Source organism: Pseudophryne corroboree, chromosome 3 (genome assembly GCF_028390025.1).
Source record: "Pseudophryne corroboree isolate aPseCor3 chromosome 3, aPseCor3.hap2, whole genome shotgun sequence".
Lineage (NCBI taxonomy): Eukaryota > Metazoa > Chordata > Amphibia > Anura > Myobatrachidae > Pseudophryne > Pseudophryne corroboree.
The window spans coordinates 461,571,419-461,590,646 of NC_086446.1; the positions used below are offsets into that span (position 1 = coordinate 461,571,419).

General features: G+C 45.2%; 1 protein-coding gene across 1 annotated transcript in view; it reads right to left on the minus strand.

Annotated features, from left to right (window-relative positions):
- LOC135057308 (polycystin-1-like) overlaps positions 1-19,228 on the minus strand; it is a 191,282-nt gene that overhangs the window by 39,121 nt on the left and 132,933 nt on the right. Inside the window, exons 36-38 of the mRNA XM_063963198.1 lie at positions 1,772-1,929; positions 1,554-1,678; positions 1,303-1,444 (exon numbers count right to left, since the gene is read on the minus strand). Of these exons, the coding sequence (XP_063819268.1) occupies positions 1,303-1,444; positions 1,554-1,678; positions 1,772-1,929 (425 nt within the window). The remainder of the gene's footprint in view (positions 1-1,302; positions 1,445-1,553; positions 1,679-1,771; positions 1,930-19,228) is intronic.

Consider the following 19,228-nt stretch of genomic DNA (forward strand, 5'->3'; position numbering starts at 1 on the left):
GGTGGTGCACCCAGAGTCAGAAGGGAATGAGATCGAAATTTATGTTACAGAAGACTCTTGTGTGGGTGCACTCTTATTGTGTTTGCTTAAATCAGGTAAATTTAAAACATAACTTTTAATAATTTGGATTAATATACATATAAGCCCCACTACTCCACCGTAGGATTGATATACAAAATACAAACATACAAAAAGAACAAATAGGTTTAGTAATAATAAAATAAAATTATGTTCTGGTTAGTCTATTCCATATTAGACTGGCTGGGAGATGTGGACACTATGGTTCAATCTCTAAAACCGGCCATACCAGCACAAGCAAAGCTTGTTTTATGAGACCTAATAAGGTCAAAAAGAGGGGGCCGGATCTTTTGTACCAGGAGTACACACATCCACTAGTATTCTAAATGAGTTAATGTACGTGTATTTGAACCTCACAGTGCCCAATTGTTTCCTCTGCATACATGTCAGTTGGGTGTGGTTCAATAGATCTACAGTAAAAAGACAGACAGTTAATAGGTCGACCCGAAGTAGTAGACATGCAAGAGATTGACAGAAGAATGGTCAACAGGTGCAAAAAGGTCGACACATTTTGTATGTTTCACCATATCTGAGCCAAATTAGTGGAAATGTGTACCCTCACGGCCTAGCCTCGCTCACCAAGCTTTGGGCAAGGTGCCTTGCTCTGCTGCTGCTGCACTCGGCACAGGTTACTTTTACCAGTCGAAGTCCATGTGAATGGTACATAATGAAAAAGTTTACTCTTTTTTTTTAAAGACTTCTCGATCATATGTGTGTTGATTATTATCATGTCAACCTAAAGCGCTGTCTACCTTTTACGTGTCGATCTTTTCCATGTCAACCAATCAGGGTCGACCTATTGCCTTTCTATCCTTTTAAGATCTATCAACTGGATACTATGTCGGTCATACAGTTTTTCCTTTTAAGAGATTCTGGGTCTATGTACTAAACCTTGGTGAGAAATAAAGTGGATGGAGATAAGGTACCAACCAACTAACTCCTAACTGTCATTTTTTAAACACAGCCTGTGAATTGGCAGTTAGGAGCTGATTGGCTGGTACTTTATCTCAGTCCCCTTTATCTCTCTCCAAGGATTACTTCATAGACCCCAGAATAATTCAGCATAAAAAGAATTCAGAATTACAGAAAATAAATGTAAAAGATTACTTTCAAAATATTTTGGGGCAACGAACACATACTCAGGTGCATTTTATATTGTGTCTCATCAGAAGCTAGCATTGGTATGTAATATGAGGCCTATACTAATTATCCTTGTTAGCATACCCAGAGTGGTCATGCTCATGTGTAAAGTTTGGTCCCAATGTAAAGTTGGAGCAGATTTCTGGATATACCCAGCCAGTGGCAGAAGAGCTGAGTGGCATCTTCTTCAAAGAATCTGACTGCGAGTGTAAGATGGGAAACCAACCTGAAATAAGATAAGATATCATATGTTTGCTATCTCCTTCATAAAATAAAAGCTCTTAAAAAATAGAGTAACATTGGGTATTTATTGCCACAAAATGTATAAACATCACCTGATGAACTCAAAGGCAAAACATTAAGCTGGCACAAACGTGGAGATCCCAGCAAGGTCAGTCGAGGGTTACTGTAAAGGTGATCAGGTAATGTACTATCTAGCCAGTGCCATAAGTCAGAGATGCTGCAAATACAAATCAGAAAATCATGTTTCTTGAGCTTATAATAATGGCATCTTTCCACACACCTCTAACACATGGTCACATCTGGACTTTACCTTCTGATTGTAGTAAAGTTCATCTCAGCTCCAGCTGCAGCCCTGGTAACAGATTGTTTTATTGCTGTGTGAAGGAGCCGGTTGTTGTTGTCATGAAAACTGCTTTGAAAATTCATCAGCAGGACCAGCAGAAAGAAAACCATGTAACCTGTACAGCTCTACACATAAAGCATACTTTAATTACACCCACAGGTAACTGTTGTACATGCAATATTTGATAAATATTCTCATTAGTTATGTTGTTGTTATTATTATTATTTATTTATTACCAGTTATTTATATAGCACACACATATTCCGCAGCGCTTTACAGAGAATATTTGGCCATTCACATCAGTCCCTGCCCCAGTGGAGTTTACAATCTATATTCCCTATCACATGTACAGGCACACACAGTCATGCTAGGGTTAATTTTTTGTTGGGATCCAATTAACCTACCTGTATATTTTTGGATTGTGGGAGGAAACCGGAGTACCCGGAGGAAACCCACGCAAGTACGGGGAGAATATACAAACTCCACACAGTTAGAGCCATGGTGGTAATCGTACCCATGACCTCAGTGCTGTGAGGCAGTAATGCTAACCATTACACCATCCGTACTGCCTACACTTAATAATATATAATGCTTTAATACCTGCATTTTGTATTGCATTCCTGTAAATTCTCACTTTTACACAGTATCAAGTCTATAGAATGCCTACCATGACCTTGCGCTTACAGAATCCACTTGCCGAGTGCTCGCCCATATCAGCCCCTTTTCCCCAAATTACAACTGTTCACAGATACTCGGCGTCTGTCAGGACTTTAAATCTAAATAATGTAAGTTCAAGATCACAGACACATATATTTGAACAGGACACCTCAGTGGCTATTACAACTATGGGGGTAATTCCAAGTTGATCGCAGCAGGAAATCTTTTAGCAGTTGGACAAAACCATGTGCACTGCAGGGGAGGCAGATATAACATGTGCAGAGAGAGTTAGATTTGGGTGGGTTATTTTGTTTCTGTGCAGGGTAAATACTGGCTGCTTTATTTTTACACTGCAATTTAGATTGCAGATTGAACTCACCACACCCAAATCTAACTCTCTCTGCACATGTTATATCTGCCTCCCCTGAAGTGCACATGGTTTTGTCCAACTGCTAAAAAATTTCCTGCTGCGATCAACTTGGAATTACCCCCAATATACAGAAAACAGCATGCCAGATCTTCAGCATAGCAAGGGCAATCTCTCACTAAAGAGTATGCTTGCCAGTTTTCCCAAACAGAACAAATAAATTCATTGCTGGACAGTTCTCTCAAATAATAGTCTTTACCACAAAAAAGAATTGATGAGAAGTAACATTTTTCTTTTTGCCTTGTATGGAAATATTGCACAGTTCTTTCATATACAACAAGTTTATTGCATAAATGCTTTACTGAACAATTATTTCAAATAAGTCTTTTCCACAATAGAAAATTTATAAAAGTATCATGTTTTCTGCATGCATAAGTAAATGCCTTGTAGAAGTATGCTGCACAGTTCTTTCCAATAGCACACGTATATCTCACAGCAGATATCTGCAAACAGCTAATGTATTTCCAAAACAGCACAAGTACACTATGTAGACAAAAGTGATTGGACACTGATAGAAAATAGATCACCAAGATTGTATTGATGTCATTACGTTGTAGGTCCACCATGTGCAGTGATTACTGCAAACATCCTTCTTGGCAAACTTTCCAAAAGTTCCTGGACAACAGTAGGGGGGTATGTTTTCCCATCCTGACTTAAGTACAGTGAACAATTGTGGCACTGAAGGTCAAGTCACTCTAAAATGCACCCATCACTCCAATTCATCCCAGAGGTTCTCAGTGGGGTTAAGATCTGGACTCTGAGCTGGCCAGTCCAGCATCGCCCTGGAAAAGTGTCATTGGGCAGCCTATGAGGATCCCCTTTTAAAAATTGGTTAGCTACTTCCGGCAAGCCATTTTGTTAGCAACTGATCTAATTAGTGCCTGTTTTATACCTTCACAAACATGTCTGCTGCAGGAGCACACCATTTTGCTTGCGCATGGGGGTGAGGTGTCCAATCACTATTGTGTACATAGTGCAATATGCACAGCAGCAAGCTATTGAGTAGATCTTCAGAATACTCCAATTTAATAGCACTATAAAGAAATACGCCACAGTTATTTTCAATAGGCACAAATCATTAGATCTGTAGCAAGATACTTAGCAGATCCAAGTTAGATTCACCATAACTAAAAATCTGCAGTTAACAGGCTTTCCAAATGATATAGGCAAATGAACTTCACTTAGCAGCTCAGAACAAGAATCCATCTATGCATCAGGGCGGGTGGTCTACTGTATGCCGAATGTCGGGATCCCGGCACACAGTATACCGGCACCGGAATCCCGACACCCGGCATACCGACAACTATTCTCCCTCGTGGGGGTCCACGACCCCCCTGGAGGGAGAATAAAATAGTGTGGTGCGCGTAGCACGCCACCGTGCCCGCAGCCTGGCGAGCGCAGCGAGCCCGCAAGGGGCTCCTTTGCGCTCGCCACCCTGTCGGTATGCCGGCGGTCAGGCTCCCGGCGCCGGTATGCTGGTCACCGGGAGCCCGAGCGCCAGCACACCGTACGACACCCATCAGGACAATACAGGATCACACTTATAAGAACCAACAACAAAGAGTCTTTGAAGAATCCCTATAGAAGCTTAACATCCAATCAGCACTAGGCAAAGAACGATTTTAACTCCAGCTGCAGCAACTAGGAGTCAGAAAAAGCCCAGCACAATGAGACCTACAGTAGTCTGCACAAAAGAAGATGATTAGAGCTCACAGAACTATACAGGGGGAATGGGTCTAGACTGCACACTCTAGTGGTTGGAATGAGATGTGCTATCTGCTGAGATTTTATAGTACTACAAGAGAAGGATTGGGTGCTGATTGCATAGTGCATCTGCACCCATTCCTTCTTTTGTAGCTCACAGAGCTAAACTGACCATAATCTACTAAACTGTGCTTATTGCAGATTATAACTTCTTTTTTCCCTTACTGCTTCTAAATTTCTCGCTTTATCCTTATCTTTTTTTTTTATCTTTTCATTAATTCCTCCCAAAAGAACAAATTTAGATTTAGGTGGAGTCCCATAATGTATGCTATCAGTATATACTGTATATACTTTCATGTCTGTGTTGGTCTAGTGATACACTCCTACTATCATTATTGTGTGTACTCACTCACTCGTGATCCATAGCCGACCCTCCATGCACACTGTCTTCTGCTCTATACTCTACATTGCTTACTACATAACGCAGAAACACATTTCCCCACACATTGTTTGATTTCTCTCCATTTTTTGTTTCCCAGTAAAACTGAAATGTTATCTTCTTTTCATGCTATTTTCTAGCTTCTTTCAAATGCATTAAGTGCTCCTATTTTCTGCTCTGCCTTCTGACTAAACAGTCCAGCAATCATTTGGGTGTCTGAATGAAAAAGTTCAGAAATACTTGCAGATTCTTATGTAAATGTCATCAGTCTCTGTCACATGTCAATACTACTTTGCTTCTGTGATATAATGACCTCAATAATCTTATCTTGGTTCTTGTCCATGTTCTCTGTCTATTCCAGTCTTGCTTCCACTTTTAGAGATATATAGGTCCCTTCTCTTCTTCTTGATTGTCCTTCAGCGTATTAATCTATAGGCATAGCTTTCATCCCCGTCTCTATGCTGATAACACGCAACTTCTTCCTGTGAGGTTTTATCCTTTCTGATTATTCCCATAATTTTCCTTCAGAAGACTTTTCAACCCTATTTCTAGAAGCTCTCTCCCTCAAACTTCACAAGCCTCCGTTACAATACTACTGGCTTCTTACCTCTCATCAATTTTTCTACACCTGAAATTTCCATTTTCTGTTTAATTCATAAGCTTAAATCCTACCCTTTGTATCTATTCTAATATTTAAAACTGCTTGGTGTGGGCTGCCGCTGCCCACAGCTGCTGGTATCAGCTTCATGGGTGCTCTAATCCCGATTGATCACTCCGGCTGCTGGTGGCCCACCGGGTACTTCCCTACAGCCTGTCTCCTCAGTACCCAATGGGCCTAATTCAGACTGGATCGCTGCAGCGGCAGTAATCGCAGTCTGAAGCCCTTTGGGGAGTGCGGGCGCACCCTGGAAGGCCCAGTGAGATGCTAAAAACATCTCAGGGCTGCGATCTCCTCTGCCTGATTGACAGGCAGAGGTGGTTGCGGGGCAGGAGGGGGTATGCCAACACCGTTAGAATGCCGTTGGTGGGGCACGGTCCAGACAACCCAAGCGTGTCCAGCCTGTTGCGGGGGCGGGCTGCGGCGGCTGCATGATGTCACACGCAGCTGTTGCGACCCAGAATGCAGTGGGTAGCCACCTGCCAGCGCAGCTAGGCTGCACAGGCAGGGAGCTTCTCGGCAGGTGCAAAAGTTTTTTGCACTTGTGCGGGAGCGCAGGGCCTGACATGCGGGACGGACTAGCCCTGTGCTGGGCGTCCCCCCACATGACAGAGTAACTGATTGTAGATGTGCTAAATTTAGCGCATTTCATGCCATCTCAGCCCATGGCAACTGGAGCTTAAGTAACATAAAATGCATTCTATAAAATTATACTTAGCAGCTGATTGGTTGCCATGAGCAAATTCTCCACTGGCTCACTTCTCCATGAATAGACTCCAATTATTATTACCAGCTTCTTTCTACTGCAGCTATTCTTCCTTACCCAGCTGTCGCTTAACACTGATGGAAGGGCTCCTGTTGCTGCCTGACCTATGCTGCCCCAGTGCTCACCAGGATCCTGGTAAGTTGGACCACTCACCTGGAAGACTGTCTCGGCTGTGAGTAGTGACTGTGTGCATGGTAGAACTGTCTTGCTTTGGCTTGTAGCATCCTCCCTTGCTGTGTGGCTGGGATCTGTAGTGCCACAGCTTTGTGACACTGTTGGCTGTGTGTCCTAGCCTCCTGCATTACCTCCTTCATACAGAACCCTCATAGGTAGCCTGCTCACCCATGGGACACTGTGCTCCACCACCTTGTGACCATGTGGCTGCCTTCCAGCTGCTCAGTACTCTCCTGCTGCAGCCTACCCACCTGAATTAGTGCTTCCACAAGATTGTGTCTTGTGTCACCATGGAATTGGGACCCTCCACGATGCCTCAGAGGCTGTATAACCTCTCCTCTACTACCTGCATCATAAAGTGCCCCTGCTGCCTGGGACTTCTGCATTCCAGTTTACAGTTTGAATCTACTATCTGGTGGTGAGTGCTTTCTCTCATCATCCTCCTCTGGTGCTACCAAGACCAGTTCTGTCACAGCAATGCACCATTGCCTGCCTACACCAAATACATCACAACTGGGGGAGGCACAGATGCAGACTTCGCTGTGTGGTCACCACTTCTATTTGGCTTCCGTTTTACAATTTATAGCTCCCATGCTCCAAAGAACTCCTAGACCTTCAGTGAGTGAGATCTCTCCATCTTTCTCGGATTCTCTCTTCAGTAATACAGTTGTTTTCAATGTCCTAGAAATAGTGGCAGCTATACTGTCCTCGGACTCGCATTCCTTTTCTCTGGTCTGCCGTTATTTGAATTATCTACTCCATTTCCTGCCTCTCCTTTCCTGGTATTATCCATTAAGTGATTGAGATGTAGCATCTCTCTAATTGTGCCAACCACCCGAAATTGCTCTCCAGTTTTTAAACAGCCAGTTTTGTGTTCACAGTACACTAGCCATCGCTATGCACAAATCTGGTTCCAGAATTAGACAAGGCACATAATCTGGCATTCTATAACACCTATACAGGCTCTTTTTCACCTTCTGTCTCCCCCTCAGCACCACCTACAATGATACTCATAGGCCCCTCTGTTCTGTGGACTCACTTGCTACTAAGGATGACCCGAGGGCCATGATTTCCTAAATAAAGGACTCATTCAAAGCCGAGTTTGAAAGATTGACCTATACAACAAGGCATAGTGAGCTTTGCCCAACAGACTGCTGGAATTCAAAAATGTATTCCTCCTGAATAAAAATGATCTTAAAAATGGAGAACAACCTTTGGATCTGAACTGTTCCGGAAACCGTTACTACACAATATCTGGAAGCCTATGTTCACTCATTGGGGGTAATTCCAAGTTGATCGCAGCAGGATTTTTTTTTAGCAGTTGGGCAAAACCATGTGCACTGCAGGGGAGGCAGATATAACATGTGCAGATAGAGTTAGATTTGGATGGGTTATTTTATTTCTGTGCAGGGTAAATACTGGCTGCTTTATTTTTACACTGCAAATTAGATTGCCGATTGAACACACCACAGGGGTCATTCCGAGTTGTTCGGTCGTTGCCGATTTTCGCTATATTGTGATTAGTCGCTTACTGCGCATGCGCAAGGTTCGCAGAGCGCATGCGCTTAGTTATTTTACACAAAAAGGATTTTGGTACTTACCGATAAATCCATTTCTCTGAATCCTCTAGGGGACACTGGAGTCCTATACAGTAGGGGTGTGAAGCTTGCAACCGGAGGTGTGGCACAATCTAAAATTAGCATTGTCTGCACAGCCTACTCCTCCCCCTTCACATCCCTCCTCCCTCAGTTTGGAAAATTTGACTGAGAGAATAGGACATGATACTATAGCACATGGCGAGGAACCGAACCGTACAACATACCAAACAGCATCCAAGAAACTCTTAACCGAAAAACTAACGCTGTTTGTACGAACTGTTTGAACAAGAACTTTGAACACAGCAGGCCGACAGCACCGAGGCGGGCGTCCAGTGTCCCCTAGAGGATTCAGAGAAATGGATTTATCGGTAAGTACCAAAATCCTCTTTTCTCTTTCATCCACTAGGGCAGTGGTTCCCAAACTTTTTTTAATCACAGCGCCCTTGAGCATCAGAATTTTGTTCATGGCGCCCCTAGGTCAAAAGTTTCTTATTGAGAAATTTAGAATGAAATATTACATTAAGTAAAATGTGCTCATGTGTCATCCTTAGGTTCAGTTATGTGGTGAGGGACAAGATTTGCTTCTGTTTGGCCACATAGTTTATGATTAGAAGCCACTAGCACTGGTTTTGCCTTATACATTGACAATGAATTGGTCCTGGACCACCAACCCAAGGCACCCCTGCAAGTGTCCTGAGGCACCCCAGGGTGCCACGGCACACAGTTTGGGAACCACTGCACTAGGGGACACTGGAGTCCTATACAGTAGGGGACGTCCCAAAGTTATCCCCCAGGGAGGGAGTGCTGTCGGTGGCCTGCAAAACTAAACGTCCGAACTTAGAGTCTCCGGATGCAAAGGTATCAAACTTGTAAAATTTCGCGAACGTGTGGGCTGAGGACCACGTCGCCGCTCTGCAAAGTTGAGTAGTGGAAACACCTCTGGCAGCCGCCCATGAGGCACCCACTGATCGGGTGGTATGAGCACCCTTCTGAACCTGAACCTGTCTGCCACAGGAAATATAAGCTTGCCGAATGGCAACACGAATCCATCTAGACAAAGACTGCTTAGATGCTGGCCAACCCTTCTTTGGCCCATCATAAAGAACAAACAAATGGTCCGGCTTTCTGAAGGACGGCGTAACATGTACGTACACCCGTAAAGCTCGGACAACATCCAAGGACACTTCCCCATCTGCGAGACCCTGGAAAGATCGGACCACAATTGGCTGGTTTTCTGGAAACCCCGAGACAACCCTAGGCAGGAAATCTGCTCTTGTACAGGGTTCTGCCCTATCCTCATGAAAAATTAAAAAGGGACTCGTACACGATAAGGCTCCCAACTCAGAAACCCGCCTGGCCGAAGCCAAGGCAAGCAATAATGTGACCTTCCAAGAAAGATATTTCAGGTCTGTTCTTGTTAACGGCTCAAAAGTTGGTGATCTCAAAAATTCCAACACCAAATTTAAGTCCCATGGCGCAGAGGGAGGACGAAAAGGGGATTGGATCCTCAGAACTCCCTGTAAAAAGGTTTGAACCTCTGGCAAAGATGCTAACCGCTGATGAAATAGGATGGAGAGAGCCGAAATTTGAACCTTCAGAGAGCCCAGCCTCAGTCCTACCTCTAGACCGGCCTAAAGGAAAAGTAGAAGTCTGGATAAGTGGAAGTTCGTCGAATTCCACCCACGTTCTTGACACCAATCCATGTATCTCTTCCAAATCCTGGAGTAGTGCATGGTAGAGATGAGCGGGTTCGGTTTCTCTGAAACCGAACCCGCACGAACTTCATGTTTTTTTCACGGGTCCGAGCAGACTCGGATCCTCCCGCCTTGCTCGGTTAACCCGAGCGCGCCCGAACGTCATCATGACGCTGTCAGATTCTCGCGAGACTCGGATTCTATATAAGGAGCCGCGCGTCGCCGCCATTTTCACACGTGCATTGAGATTGATAGGGAGAGGACGTGGCTGGCGTCCTCTCCATTAGAAATTAGATTAGAAGAGAGAGAGAGATTGTGCAGAGTCAGACAGAGTTTACCACAGTGACCAGTGCAGTTGTTGTTAGTTAACTTTTATTTATTTTAATATATCCGTTCTCTGCTATATCCGTTCTCTGCCTGAAAAAAAACGATACACAGCAGCAGCCAGTCACACAGTGTGACTCAGTCTGTGTGCACTCAGCTCAGCCCAGTGTGCTGCACATCAATGTATAAAAGGCAAAGCTTATAATAATTGTGGGGGAGACTGGGGAGCACTGCAGGTTGTTATAGCAGGAGCCCCCAGGAGTACATAATATTATATTAATTTAAAATTAAACAGTGCACACTTTTGCTGCAGGAGTGCCACTGCCAGTGTGACTAGTGGTGACCAGTGCCTGACCACCAGTATAGTAGTATATTGTTGTATGTATTGTATACTATCTCTTTATCAACCAGTCTATATTAGCAGCAGACACAGTACAGTGCGGTAGTTCACGGCTGTGGCTACCTCTGTGTCGGCAGTCGGAACTCGGCAGGCAGTCCGTCCATCCATAATTGTATTACAATATATACCACCTAACCGTGGTATTTTTTTTTCTCTCTTTATACCGTCGTCATAGTGTCATACTAGTTGTTACGAGTATACTACTATCTCTTTATCAACCAGTGTACAGTGCGGTAGTTCACGGCTGTGGCTACCTCTGTGTCGGCAGTCGGCAGGCAGTCCGTCCATCCATAATTGTATTATTATTATAATATATACCACCTAACCGTGGTTTTTTTTTCATTCTTTATACCGTCATAGTGTCATACTAGTTGTTACGAGTATACTACTATCTCTTTATCAACCAGTGTACAGTGCGGTAGTTCACGGCTGTGGCTACCTCTGTGTCGGCAGTCGGCAGGCAGTCCGTCCATCCATAATTGTATTATTATTATAATATATACCACCTAACCGTGGTTTTTTTTTCATTCTTTATACCGTCATAGTGTCATACTAGTTGTTACGAGTATACTACTATCTCTTTATCAACCAGTGTACAGTGCGGTAGTTCACGGCTGTGGCTACCTCTGTGTCGGCAGTCGGCAGGCAGTCCGTCCATCCATAATTGTATTATTATTATAATATATACCACCTAACCGTGGTTTTTTTTTCATTCTTTATACCGTCATAGTGTCATACTAGTTGTTACGAGTATACTACTATCTCTTTATCAACCAGTGTACAGTGCGGTAGTTCACGGCTGTGGCTACCTCTGTGTCGGCAGTCGGCAGGCAGTCCGTCCATCCATAATTGTATTATTATTATAATATATACCACCTAACCGTGGTTTTTTTTTCATTCTTTATACCGTCGTCATAGTGTCATACTAGTTGTTACGAGTATACTACTATCTCTTTATCAACCAGTGTACAGTGCGGTAGTTCACGGCTGTGGCTACCTCTGTGTCGGCAGTCGGCAGGCAGTCCGTCCATCCATAATTGTATTATTATTATAATATATACCACCTAACCGTGGTTTTTTTTTCATTCTTTATACCGTCGTCATAGTGTCATACTAGTTGTTACGAGTATACTACTATCTCTTTATCAACCAGTGTACAGTGCGGTAGTTCACGGCTGTGGCTACCTCTGTGTCGGCAGTCGGCAGGCAGTCCGTCCATCCATAATTGTATTATTATTATAATATATACCACCTAACCGTGGTTTTTTTTTCATTCTTTATACCGTCGTCATAGTGTCATACTAGTTGTTACGAGTATACTACTATCTCTTTATCAACCAGTGTACAGTGCGGTAGTTCACGGCTGTGGCTACCTCTGTGTCGGCAGTCGGCAGGCAGTCCGTCCATCCATAATTGTATTATTATTATAATATATACCACCTAACCGTGGTTTTTTTTTCATTCTTTATACCGTCGTCATAGTGTCATACTAGTTGTTACGAGTATACTACTATCTCTTTATCAACCAGTGTACAGTGCGGTAGTTCACGGCTGTGGCTACCTCTGTGTCGGCAGTCGGCAGGCAGTCCGTCCATCCATAATTGTATTATTATTATAATATATACCACCTAACCGTGGTTTTTTTTTCATTCTTTATACCGTCGTCATAGTGTCATACTAGTTGTTACGAGTATACTACTATCTCTTTATCAACCAGTGTACAGTGCGGTAGTTCACGGCTGTTGCTACCTCTGTGTCGGCAGTCGGCAGGCAGTCCGTCCATCCATAATTGTATTATTATTATAATATATACCACCTAACCGTGGTTTTTTTTTCCATTCTTTATACCGTCGTCATAGTGTCATACTAGTTGTTACGAGTATACTACTATCTCTTTATCAACCAGTGTACAGTGCGGTAGTTCACGGCTGTGGCTACCTCTGTGTCGGCAGTCGGCAGGCAGTCCGTCCATCCATAATTGTATTATTATTATAATATATACCACCTAACCGTGGTTTTTTTTTCATTCTTTATACCGTCGTCATAGTGTCATACTAGTTGTTACGAGTATACTACTATCTCTTTATCAACCAGTGTACAGTGCGGTAGTTCACGGCTGTGGCTACCTCTGTGTCGGCAGTCGGCAGGCAGTCCGTCCATCCATAATTGTATTATTATTATAATATATACCACCTAACCGTGTTTTTTTTTTCATTCTTTATACCGTCGTCATAGTGTCATACTAGTTGTTACGAGTATACTACTATCTCTTTATCAACCAGTGTACAGTGCGGTAGTTCACGGCTGTGGCTACCTCTGTGTCGGCAGTCGGCAGGCAGTCCGTCCATCCATAATTGTATTATTATTATAATATATACCACCTAACCGTGGTTTTTTTTTCATTCTTTATACCGTCATAGTGTCATACTAGTTGTTACGAGTATACTACTATCTCTTTATCAACCAGTGTACAGTGCGGTAGTTCACGGCTGTGGCTACCTCTGTGTCGGCAGTCGGCAGGCAGTCCGTCCATCCATAATTGTATTATTATTATAATATATACCACCTAACCGTGGTTTTTTTTTCATTCTTTATACCGTCGTCATAGTGTCATACTAGTTGTTACGAGTATACTACTATCTCTTTATCAACCAGTGTACAGTGCGGTAGTTCACGGCTGTGGCTACCTCTGTGTCGGCAGTCGGCAGGTATCCAATACTAGTATCCAATCCATCCATCTCCATTGTTTACCTGAGGTGCCTTTTAGTTCTGCCTATAAAATATGGAGAACAAAAAAGTTGAGGTTCCAAAATTAGGGAAAGATCAAGATCCACTTCCACCTCGTGCTGAAGCTGCTGCCACTAGTCATGGCCGAGACGATGAAATGCCAGCAACGTCGTCTGCCAAGGCCGATGCCCAATGTCATAGTACAGAGCATGTCAAATCCAAAACACCAAATATCAGAAAAAAAAGGACTCCAAAACCTAAAATAAAATTGTCGGAGGAGAAGCGTAAACTTGCCAATATGCCATTTACCACACGGAGTGGCAAGGAACGGCTGAGGCCCTGGCCTATGTTCATGGCTAGTGGTTCAGCTTCACATGAGGATGGAAGCACTCAGCCTCTCGCTAGAAAACTGAAAAGACTCAAGCTGGCAAAAGCACCGCAAAGAACTGTGCGTTCTTCGAAATCCCAAATCCACAAGGAGAGTCCAATTGTGTCGGTTGCGATGCCTGACCTTCCCAACACTGGAGGTGAAGAGCATGCGCCTTCCACCATTTGCACGCCCCCTGCAAGTGCTGGAAGGAGCACCCGCAGTCCAGTTCCTGATAGTCAGATTGAAGATGTCAGTGTTGAAGTACACCAGGATGAGGAGGATATGGGTGTTGCTGGCGCTGGGGAGGAAATTGACCAGGAGGATTCTGATGGTGAGGTGGTTTGTTTAAGTCAGGCACCCGGGGAGACACCTGTTGTCCGTGGGAGGAATATGGCCGTTGACATGCCAGGTGAAAATACCAAAAAAATCAGCTCTTCGGTGTGGAGGTATTTCACCAGAAATGCGGACAACAGGTGTCAAGCCGTGTGTTCCCTTTGTCAAGCTGTAATAAGTAGGGGTAAGGACGTTAACCACCTCGGAACATCCTCCCTTATACGTCACCTGCAGCGCATTCATAATAAGTCAGTGACAAGTTCAAAAACTTTGGGTGACAGCGGAAGCAGTCCACTGACCAGTAAATCCCTTCCTCTTGTAACCAAGCTCACGCAAACCACCCCACCAACTCCCTCAGTGTCAATTTCCTCCTTCCCCAGGAATGCCAATAGTCCTGCAGGCCATGTCACTGGCAAGTCTGACGAGTCCTCTCCTGCCTGGGATTCCTCCGATGCATCCTTGCGTGTAACGCCTACTGCTGCTGGCGCTGCTGTTGTTGCCGCTGGGAGTCGATGGTCATCCCAGAGGGGAAGTCGTAAGCCCACTTGTACTACTTCCAGTAAGCAATTGACTGTTCAACAGTCCTTTGCGAGGAAGATGAAATATCACAGCAGTCATCCTACTGCAAAGCGGATAACTGAGGCCTTGGCATCCTGGGTGGTGAGAAACGTGGTTCCGGTATCCATCATTACTGCAGAGCCAACTAGAGACTTGTTGGAGGTACTGTGTCCCCGGTACCAAATACCATCTAGGTTCCATTTCTCTAGGCAGGCGATACCGAAAATGTACACAGACCTCAGAAAAAGAGTCACCAGTGTCCTAAAAAATGCAGCTGTACCCAATGTCCACTTAACCACGGACATGTGGACAAGTGGAGCAGGGCAGGGTCAGGACTATATGACTGTGACAGCCCACTGGGTAGATGTATGGACTCCCGCCGCAAGAACAGCAGCGGCGGCACCAGTAGCAGCATCTCGCAAACGCCAACTCTTTCCTAGGCAGGCTACGCTTTGTATCACCGCTTTCCAGAATACGCACACAGCTGAAAACCTCTTACGGCAACTGAGGAAGATCATCGCGGAATGGCTTACCCCAATTGGACTCTCCTGTGGATTTGTGGCATCGGACAACGCCAGCAATATTGTGTGTGCATTAAATCTGGGCCAATTCCAGCACGTCCCATGTTTTGCACATACCTTGAATTTGGTGGTGCAGAATTTTTTAAAAAACGACAGGGGCGTGCAAGAGATGCTGTCGGTGGCCAGAAGAATTGCGGGACACTTTCGGCGTACAGGCACCACGTACAGAAAACTGGAGCACCACCAAAAACTACTGAACCTGCCCTGCCATCATCTGAAGCAAGAAGTGGTAACGAGGTGGAATTCAACCCTCTATATGCTTCAGAGGTTGGAGGAGCAGCAAAAGGCCATTCAAGCCTATACAATTGAGCACGATATAGTAGGTGGAATGCACCTGTCTCAAGTGCAGTGGAGAATGATTTCAACGTTGTGCAAGGTTCTGATGCCCTTTGAACTTGCCACACGTGAAGTCAGTTCAGACACTGCCAGCCTGAGTCAGGTCATTCCCCTCATCAGGCTTTTGCAGAAGAAGCTGGAGGCATTGAAGAAGGAGCTAACACGGAGCGATTCCGCTAGGCATGTGGGACTTGTGGATGCAGCCCTTAATTCGCTTAACAAGGATTCACGGGTGGTCAATCTGTTGAAATCAGAGCACTACATTTTGGCCACCGTGCTCGATCCTAGATTTAAAGCCTACCTTGGATCTCTCTTTCCGGCAGACACAGGTCTGCTGGGGTTGAAAGACCTGCTGGTGACAAAATTGTCAAGTCAAGCGGAACGCGACCTGTCAACATCTCCTCCTTCACATTCTCCCGCAACTGGGGGTGCGAGGAAAAGGCTCAGAATTCCGAGCCCACCCGCTGGCGGTGATGCAGGGCAGTCTGGAGCGACTGCTGATGCTGACATCTGGTCCGGACTGAAGGACCTGACAACGATTACGGACATGTCGTCTACTGTCACTGCATATGATTCTCTCAACATTGATAGAATGGTGGAGGATTATATGAGTGACCGCATCCAAGTAGGCACGTCACACAGTCCGTACTTATACTGGCAGGAAAAAGAGGCAATTTGGAGGCCCTTGCACAAACTGGCTTTATTCTACCTAAGTTGCCCTCCCACAAGTGTGTACTCCGAAAGAGTGTTTAGTGCCGCCGCTCACCTTGTCAGCAATCGGCGTACGAGGTTACATCCAGAAAATGTGGAGAAGATGATGTTCATTAAAATGAATTATAATCAATTCCTCCGCGGAGACATTGACCAGCAGCAATTGCCTCCACAAAGTACACAGGGAGCTGAGATGGTGGATTCCAGTGGGGACGAATTGATAATCTGTGAGGAGGGGGATGTACACGGTGATATATCGGAGGGTGAAGATGAGGTGGACATCTTGCCTCTGTAGAGCCAGTTTGTGCAAGGAGAGATTAATTGCTTCTTTTTTGGGGGGGGTCCAAACCAACCCGTCATATCAGTCACAGTCGTGTGGCAGACCCTGTCACTGAAATGATGGGTTGGTTAAAGTGTGCATGTCCTGTTTTGTTTATACAACATAAGGGTGGGTGGGAGGGCCCAAGGATAATTCCATCTTGCACCTCTTTTTTCTTTTCTTTTTCTTTGCATCATGTGCTGATTGGGGAGGGTTTTTTGGAAGGGACATCCTGCGTGACACTGCAGTGCCACTCCTAGATGGGCCCGGTGTTTGTGTCGGCCACTAGGGTCGCTAATCTTACTCACACAGCTACCTCATTGCGCCTCTTTTTTTCTTTGCGTCATGTGCTGTTTGGGGAGGGTTTTTTGGAAGGGACATCCTGCGTGACACTGCAGTGCCACTCCTAGATGTGCCCGGTGTTTGTGTCGGCCACTAGGGTCGCTAATCTTACTCACACAGTCAGCTACCTCATTGCGCCTCTTTTTTTCTTTGCGTCATGTGCTGTTTGGGGAGGGTTTTTTGGAAGGGCCATCCTGCGTGACACTGCAGTGCCACTCCTAGATGGGCCCGGTGTTTGTGTCGGCCACTAGGGTCGCTTATCTTTCTCACACAGTCAGCTACCTCATTGCGCCTCTTTTTTTCTTTGCGTCATGTGCTGTTTGGGGAGGGTTTTTTGGAAGGGACATCCTGCGTGACACTGCAGTGCCACTCCTAGATGGGCCCGGTGTTTGTGTCGGCCACTAGGGTCGCTAATCTTACTCACACAGCTACCTCATTGCGCCTCTTTTTTTCTTTGCGTCATGTGCTGTTTGGGGAGGGTTTTTTGGAAGGGACATCCTGCGTGACACTGCAGTGCCACTCCTAGATGGGCCCGGTGTTTGTGTCGGCCACTAGGGTCGCTTATCTTACTCACACAGCGACCTCGGTGCAAATTTTAGGACTAAAAATAATATTGTGAGGTGTGATGTGTTCAGAATAGGCTGAAAATGAGTGTAAATTATGTTTTTTGAGGTTAATAATACTTTGGGATCAAAATTACCCCCAAATTCTATGATTTAAGCTGTTTTTTAGGGTTTTTTGAAAAAAACACCCGAATCCAAAACACACCCGAATCCGACAAAAATAATTCGGTGAGGTTTTGCCAAAACGCGTTCGAACCCAAAACACGGCCGCGGAACCGAACCCAAAACCAAAACACAAAACCCGAAAAATTTCAGGCGCTCATCTCTAGTGCATGGCTGTGACTTGTTGGAACTGTCCCTGAGATAGCAGGTCCTCTCTCTGAGGTAACCGCCAAGGATCTTCCGCTAGTAACCCTCACAGGTCTGAGTACCAACTCCTGCGGGCCAATCTGGTGCGATTAGAATCGCTCACAGTCATTCTTGTTGCAACCTTTTCCGAACCCTGGGTATGAGTGGGAATGGTGTAAAACTGCAAACCTTCTTGTAACACCAAGGAAGTGTTAATGCGTCCACTCCTTCTGCTGCTGGATCTCTTGTCCAGGGCACATATCTGGGCAGCTGATGGTTTTGCCGAGACGCCATTAGGTCGACTTGAGGTAGACCCCATCTCCTCACCACCATGTCGAAAATCCGTGGATGAAGGCACCACTCTCCCGGATGCATGTCCTGGGGACTGAGAATCTGCTTCCCAGTTTTCCACACCTGGAATAAACACTGCCGAGAGGATGATGTTTCACCTTTCTGCCCACAACAAGATCTTTGTGGCTTCCTTTAACGCCATCCTACTCTTTGTTCCTCCCTGATGGTTTATGTATGCCGTCGTCATGACATTATCCGACTGTATCTTTATGTGTTGACCCATGACTAGGTCTTCGGCTAAGAGAAGCGCATTGTAAACTGCTCTTAGTTCGAGAATGTTAATAGGTAGGCTGCTCTCCAGTAGTGTCCATCTGCCCTGAAACTGATGCACCTCCAAGACGGCACCCCAACCTCTGAGACTGGCGTCCGTTGTCAGGATCCTCCAATCCCAAATGCCGAATCTCTTGCCTGCTGTGAGATTCCTGTGCAACGACCACCAAATTAAGGAGGTTCGTATGCGCGGTGGAAGTCGGATTCTTCGATGTAGAAGCCAGTGCGAACCTGCTACCTGAGCAATGAGGTTCATCTGGAATGGTCGGGAATGAAGTCTGCTGGAGAGCTTCGAAGGACGCCACCATCTTCCCGAGAAGTTGCGTACAGAGGTGTAGAGAAACCGTTTGTGAGCTCAGTACCTGAGCCAGTAATCTCTGTAGGTCCTGGACCTTGTTCTCTGGTAGGAATACTCTCAATTGAACCGTGTCCAAGATGAGACCGAGGAATTTAATCCGTTGAGTTGGCATGAGGTTGGATATCTGGAAATTCACAATCCACCCATGTTGAATGAGAAATTGATGAGATGTCTGAACATCCCTGATCAACTGTTCCTGAGAGGATGTCTCGATCAGTAGATCGTCTAGATAAGGTATAAACGTGACCCCCAACAGTCTCAATCCTGCAACCATGATTGCCATGATCTTCGTAAAGACTCTTTGGGCTGATGATAAACCGAACGGCAAGGCCCTGAATTGGTAGTGATCCGTCACCAGTGCGAACCCTAAGTAAGCCTGGTGAGGAGTCCAGATTGGGATATGCATCCTTTATGTC